General features: G+C 43.4%; 1 protein-coding gene across 1 annotated transcript; it reads right to left on the bottom strand.

Moving 5' to 3' along the window:
- Positions 1–4,100: 4,100 nt before the first annotated feature.
- On the bottom strand, positions 4,101–7,052 carry C1H15orf61 (chromosome 1 C15orf61 homolog). The gene is made up of 2 exons (XM_055792608.1): positions 6,645–7,052; positions 4,101–4,828 (listed from the first exon to the last, which is right to left on the bottom strand). Exons 1-2 carry the CDS (start codon positions 6,976–6,978, stop codon positions 4,701–4,703), a joined length of 462 nt encoding a protein of 153 aa, XP_055648583.1. The 5' UTR covers positions 6,979–7,052; the 3' UTR covers positions 4,101–4,700.
- Between the last annotated feature and the right edge of the window lie 262 nt (positions 7,053–7,314).

The following is a 7,314-nucleotide window of genomic DNA, read 5'->3' as shown; positions in this document are numbered from 1 at the left end:
GGACTATCAATAGTTTGAGAATACTTACAGCTGAAGAGTACCAGGCTGAGCCAAGCAGCTTCTTAAAACCCGGCTTTTTTTGCTCATTCTCAGTCCTGTTCTAGACATCCTTCCTACTAAATTGATGGCCTCAATCCGAACACTACTCCACCCCTTCTATTCTACTGTAACTATTTTTGCTAGTCTTTAATTTACTCAGTACGTTTGTCAGAGAATGTTTCAACTCCATTGTCCTGTAAGAGCTACAGAAGTTCCACATCATTGTTATCCTTCCCTTCTCCAATTCCTTTAACCTCAGCAGCTAAAGAAAAATAATAATAATGAAAAAAAAACTTTTCTCTCTGCTGATGAGTAATTAACTTGCCTTCCTTCCCAACTGCTACCAAATTGCAACTCCTTTGAATAAGTGAATTAGCTGATAGCAGTGTACCTTCCTGTAAGAGCTCAGAAAGGACAATTTCTTGCAAATGATTGACTGAAATTAAGGATGAGGTTATTGATGTAATTATCGTTTTACAGATTTTCAGTATTCCTACTGTTCATTGAGCACAAATGAGCTTGGCAAGCCTAAGCTAGCACACCTGGAAGCTCTGACTTGCATACAAGCACAGATACATCACTTTGAGATAGTTCTGTGGTTGAATTGGAGATACTGCTGCTTTAGCTTGCACATCTTGAGAAACTTGAGATCTGTTCATGCCTGCCAACTTTTGCATGCAGAGAAAGTAAAAATATGCAAAAACAAAGAAAAAACCCCAAGATTCTACCTAATGCTGCTATGCACTCAGTTTCAGTAGGTCAACAAAGTTGAGGATGGATCTAACTTCTGCTTAAATCAATGAAAGGTCAGGTGGCTCTGGGTTTCTCTGAAGACGAGAGAAGCACTGTATATTGCTCCAAGGAAGCAAAAGAGATCAAGAAGGGGGCACAGCAACTTATTTTTGAGACAATGTGAGTGTACTCATCATAAACAATCGGGAATATCAATCCTTACTAGCATCTAAACCTAGTATTAATTCACACTGGGGAAAAAAGTTAAGAACTTCACGCTGAAACTGTCCACCTGAAGGTTAGCAAGTAGTACATCTTTCTAGTGCTAAAAGGAGTGCCATTATATGTAAAAATGATAAATTTAAGTACAATGAGCTGCCTGGAACATGTCTGCAGTACAAAACTTCATTAAAAGAAACAAAAACAGCCATGTGTTATCACAATGTGGAGGAGGAGACAATAACAGAAAACGTATTTCTTGGTGTGCTATCATTAGTGCTACACAGTCTCTAGTGAAACATTTGTCAAACATACAAAAAGGTGTAAAAGTGAAATATAGTAATTAAGACCTGGGTTTTATCGATTGTGTGGCTTAAGTAATTTTTCACAACAAACGTAAGATTTAATAAGTATAAGTAGTTAAAGATCCTGACTTGGCTGTAGTCATTAGCATGTAATTGAACTGGTAAAAAAGATCAGTTAAACCTATGTTGATTACCACCTTATCTTTGAAAGGCAATTAAGGATCTCAATCATTGCAACAAGATTTGATTGTGCAGCCTTTATTGGACATTGATCTTTCAGCAAAGCGCAGTTACATTTTCCATTAATTTACAGTAACACAGTTTAACTCAGATACCTGAGACCATTGACCTAGGTAAGATGTAATGCTAAGCGCTCGTTTAGGTTAAGATGCCCCCAACAGTCATTACTGTTTAAAAAGACTGCTACAAGAAGTAGCTACCTGATCCTCTGGGTTTAGGCTAAGGTTTCATTTATCTGAAGTAGTTGTTAAGTGAGGTGATACAAAGCTCTCTGCCTTTTATGTCATCTCTCACTCATTTAAACATCATTCTTGAATACAGTAAAGAGATAATTAAGGCAAGATTTACAAGATGAACTACACTTCATTGCAAATGGAATCGGTGCAGATCAAATCTGCAGTCAGAAGGGTCATTTTGTAGTTCAGTCATCAGCAAAAAAATATGTATCAACATCAGTGTACGTTGTCGCATACACAACATATGCGGAGTGTAACGCATCCAAAAAGGAAGCTGCTAATTAAAACAATTACAAATAAATTATCCTGGACCAGAGGAATTAACAAAGCCTGGTTCCCTGCAAGTTTGTCTTTCGAAGCAACAGGGTTACAAGACAACCTGAAAGGATCTCACAGGCAAGAGACAAGAGTTAGGTGCTACGCGTGCAAATAACATGTCTTTGAACAACTGAACTGCTAGCAGCTCATCTTTAAAGCCCACTTCAGGAACGCTCTTTAGTTCAAGCATTCCGCCTTCTCTGCAACAGAAGACCCTGGTCTCCTCACACTGGAGCGTCCCCTTCAGGAGCAGCCTGCAGCAAGGCAAGGAGCTTGTGGTGGTGGGCATTAGAAAGGCAAAGCAGCAGCAGTTCATCTGAGAACTGCTTTTTTTCAATGGATGCATGCTCATCCTTGCTTGCTATTCTCATGTTCGTCCCGAGCCTTACAGAAATTTTTGAGACAAGATGGCATGAATCTTCTTGGCCGTCAACATTTCCATCTTGTGTTCAGGCCAAAACTCAAGTGATAAAAAGAGATACTTGTAAGTAGGTATTGATAGCAAAAAGAGAATGAAAGCCAGATGAAGTATGTTACCTTTGGTTGAAGACAAGCAAGTAGGTTTATATTCATACTTGAAAATGGGTTTTGTCATGATTTAGTAACTTTAGCATTATCCCTTATAAATAGCATATTTTCCCTCTTAAGTACTAGAACAGGTCACATACAAGCCTTAATGAAATGAATGAATGATACTATATCTGCACTCTGCCCTCAGACATCTTCTAGTTCATCCTTTAGCATGATCAACTTCGTAAGAGCAAGAGGTCTATTGATTTTCATGTAATACAAGAAAATATTACATTTGCTTAATTGTTACACAGTAAGATCATCGAACAAGAAATCAAGTCTCTATTTAATGCTGCAAGCAGCACAGAATTGCAGTAATCAATAGGGTAGTTTGTCAAAGATGTTCTCTAAGGAGACTTGCCCATCACTGTATGGACAAGGAGTCATGTTGCCTGCATTTATTGAAAAACAGGTAAGCAAAGTCAGCAGTACACATTATCAGAAATCAAACAAGCTGCAGTGAGTGGAGGTGCAACTCCAATGAAGAGCTGTATTTATAGTCTGGTAATTAAAAACCATTTTATCAACCTTGCGTTGAGACTAAACCTTTACAGCAAGATATTGACAAGATCCGTGGCAATGAATGAGCAGTATTTGACTTTAAACTTATGAGCTGCAGTTATTTAACTTTATCCAATACAGTAAAAATAAGTTCTAGAAAAATGCTAACAGTCATTTTTATTATTAACGAGGCTTCTTGTAATAGTCTCATCTTTGAGACCCATTTAAGACAAGTGTCAAGAGTATTCTCCAAAATGATCAGAGAAGTACTTGCACCATTCTGTTTAAAAGTGTTATATAGTGTTGCTTTTAGAAAAACACGTGTGTTGCCTCATCAAGTGGGAAACAGTTCCATTATCTGGATTTAAGTAAAAAAGTATTTAAATGAAATTATACTGTAGTCACCGCTTGATAGTAATTTATTTAGAAATAGTGATTACCCTCCAAAAACAGTACGTACCCATTCTACATTTCCTACTTGGGAAAACTGGAATCATGAACTTTCATCACGGACATGGAATTTGGAATAGACAGCATTATTTGCTGGCACTAAAACCAAGTACCAGTAACATCTTCTGTGCAGGTGTTCCTGTTGCTTGAACTTACTATCCAATAATCCCGTATTTCCACTATCCAAATAACTCCCCAAAAACTGTTTCTTTGCCCAGGTTTCCAACTGAATTTAAGTCATTCCATCATTATATGTGTCTGTTACAGCTGTGCTCAGTTACAGCTAGAGAAATCTGTTATTTTGCATCAAAAAAAATGAGGGTTGTATTCTTATTACCCTGTAGTAATTAAAAATATCAGCAATTTGTAAATTAGGGCAGGGGACTATCTTCTAGATTATTTAGGTTTTGTTACTTACCTATAAAACAACCAAAACAAAAAAATTAATGCAGGTATCTGGAGTTCAAGAATTGCAAAAGATACAAGCATAAAAGATATATTAAATATTTTATTTAAATATCATTTGAAGAAATGTAATACAGTCATTCTTAACTTCTTAGGGTGGTGTTCTTCTGAAGTCTTCCAGGCAATTTTGAGTAGTCAGCACCATGGATTCATTCAAACATGCTTGCAACTATGACAATTAATGCATTATGAAACATCTAGCCAGAGTCTAAACCTAAGCAGCTTAATCTTTTCAGTGACATTCTGAAAATGTCTAGTGTATTCACAGTTTCCTTGCCTGCACGCTACAGTTCTTTCTGTACGTTACTGGTAGATGTATCACTTAAAATTATCCCAAGTTGAGCAGTACTAGTCACTGACTTCCATAAATTCTAATATCCTTAGAAATACTAATTCTTCTCCCAAAGATTCTACTTTTTCAGCTTCGCTGACCTCTGCAAAAATAAATGTCTTATGACCAAAAAGTGCATGAAGCTTCCTGACGACAGCATGTTAACTAACAGAATGCACTGCAAACCCCCCCCCCCCCCAGTTGCCTTCAGTTCTTTTTAGACAAAGGGAGTAGATATTTGTAGCAGCTGTAACACAGAAACCCACCAAATGACAGGTAGTTGAGGGCATGATTTCAATACATTGCGCCTTCATCTTCTTTATTTAGAAAATAAATAGTAACTGGGCCATGACTCGTATGAACAGTCTCTGTGACACTGACAAAGAACCAGGAGCCAATTCCATATAGTAAGGTTGGGATGCCTAAGAAAAGACAAAAAAACGTTACATACAAAGATAGCAAGCCAGCAAAATTAAAACCGCCTATATAATAGTACAGAATGACTCCAAAATCAGATCAGAGGAAAAGCATTCCTGTAAAAGCTGCCTTACTAACATTCTACCTTTACTGAAATGCTTACAAGCAGCTACCAGTTCGTAATACCCTTCTTGTGTATCAAGCACACAAGAATCAGAAAGCAGCTTAAGAAAAGCAGCAACAGGCAGAAATTAATAGAAAAAGAAAATGGGAGGACAGCAGTATGAAAGACGTAAAACATGGTCCTGCATACAGCCTGATTTCTATCAGTTAAAAAAAAAAAAGTAAAAAAATCTCCAAGCACTAAAAAACAAACTCCCTGGACGTCCGCTTAGTTATCAGTTCAGAGTCTGTCCATGCATCAGAGGAGAAGTAGGAAGGAAAACAGGCAGCGACTTCATAGATCATCATAAAGCTGCTCTTGGGGAAATTAGATCAGTAGTCAAAAATACCAACTCCAACAAAACTGGAATGAGTAGGAAGATGTATATACAACAAGTGCAATCATTTTCAGCACTGCCAAGTCCATCTATTACAGACAACAATATTTTACTTAATATAGGTGGGGAAATGGAGATGGATTTAGGCCCTAAAATCAGCAAGGTATGGAAACACTGAATTTAGCGTGGTTAAAGTTACCCAAGTGCTTAAGCTAGATTCTCAGCAGAGGGAGATGGGTTGACTTTTTAATCATGCTTGCCAATCATTTAAATATGAAATATGCACAGGAGGCTGGCAAGAAAGATGGGGCAGATAAAAGGTCTGACTGTGCGGAGGGGAAAAATAAGATCTGACTTAAAGTGATTATTAAGAGATCAATCTTTGTGATCATATTTTCTCACAATGTTAGTCTGGAAAGATCAGAAGATGATGATTAGCAGACGTTTTGCAAAAAAGTCACTGAAGACTTGCAAAGTGAATGAGAGTATTTTTTTAAAATGAAATATGAAAACAATAAATTTATTAGTTATGCCACTGTCACTGCCAGCATTTAAAAAAGCGTTGTATCTGTAGGCAAAGTTTTGAATAATAACGTCTTTTGAAACCTATCTATACCTATTTTTACATTAATGATAAGGTACTGATGGAGCATTTTTGTTTATAAGCATTTATATTGCAGCAGCACTTTGGGATCAAAGGCGGTACAAGTCCTCCAGCAGATCAGGCACTGCCTGTGTGCAAGATGCACAGATGAGCCCGGGCACTTCCCAAGAAACACAGGGTTTCGCTTCAGCTGGCGCTCCTGTATTAGCTCAGAGGGCAGAACTTCACCCACGGTAACAGGACGTAGGTTTTTAGATGGAAAATGATCCATACCATGCGGTGTTCGCCTGGTGAATAACGAGCGCTCACGCGTTTGTTTTAAGGCGGTTTGTTTTTTCTTTCTCTCTCACACAAGTAGACAGAGAAAGACGAACTCGGTGCTACGTCGATTTACAGCCCCGCGCCTTCGCAGCGGACCCGCGGGGGCGGCGGGCAGGAGCCTCAGGGGGGCCCCGCACCTCAGCGGGGCCCCGCACCGCAGGGAAGCCCCTCACCGCAGGCGGGCCCCGCACCTCGGGGGAGCTGCCGCCGCCGTCCCACCCGCGGGGGCCGCGCCGCTCCTGCCCCGCGGCGAGGGTCGCAGCCCGCCCGCCTCAGGCGCCCCGCTCCGGCCCGGCCGCCGGCGGCGGGAGGACGGCGAGAGCCGCGGGGCAGCGCCTCACTGCCCGCCGGGTCAGCTGAGGGGAGGCCGCAGAGCCGGCCCGGGACGCGACTCACCGGCGTTGAGGACCTTGAGGGCGGTGAAGGCGGCGTTCTGCAGGGCCAGGTCCTGCGGGGCGGCGCGGGAGCAGTGGTACTTGATGAAGGGGAAGCAGCCGGTGCGCAGGATGTGGTAGTTGGTGCCGTTCACCCGCCAGTTGAAGTGGGAGAGGCCGAACTGGTCGTTGCGTACGGCGCTGTACTTGACGCAGTACGAGGTCCAGTGGGGCAGGCCGCGCTGCCGCAGGTGCTGGCTCAGCACCTCCGAGGCGGCAGGCCGAGCCGCCGCCGCCGCCCCCCGGCACAGCAGCAGCCCCACGGCCGCTTCGTGCAGCCGCCTCAGCACCCGCATCCCGCGGGGCCACCCCCCGCCCCCCCTGCTCCGCGCACCCACGGCTCGGGCCGCCGCGCCTGCGCCACCTCGGCGCCTGCGCCGGCCGCGCACGGTGGCCCGGCGGAGGGCGGGAAGGGGCGGCGGCGGGGCACGGCGGCGGGGCACGGCGGCGGCCCTCGGCCGTGCAAGCGGCGGGGCTGGCCCGCGCTGTGCGTGCGGGGACGGGCGGGCAAGGCCGCGCCGCGGCCCTGAGGCGAGGCGGGCGGAGCGCCGGCGGTAAGCCCCCGTGCCGGCGGGCCGGGCCCTGCAGGGGGGCGCGCCGCGGCGCTGGGAGTATCGCACGGAGTCGGACAG

Source organism: Falco peregrinus, chromosome 1 (genome assembly GCF_023634155.1).
Source record: "Falco peregrinus isolate bFalPer1 chromosome 1, bFalPer1.pri, whole genome shotgun sequence".
NCBI classification, from domain to species: Eukaryota; Metazoa; Chordata; class Aves; order Falconiformes; family Falconidae; genus Falco; species Falco peregrinus.
This window is presented reverse-complemented; position numbering and strand designations above follow the sequence as displayed.

Coding starts and splice junctions, on each gene's coding strand:
- C1H15orf61 (XM_055792608.1), bottom strand. CDS start 6,978: ATGCGGGTGCTGAGGCGGCTGCACGAAGCGGCCGTGGGGCTGCTGCTG. Junction 4,829..6,644: donor CCTCAAGGTCCTCAACGCCG/GTGAGTCGCGTC, acceptor GTCTTTTCTTAG/GCATCCCAACCTTACTATAT.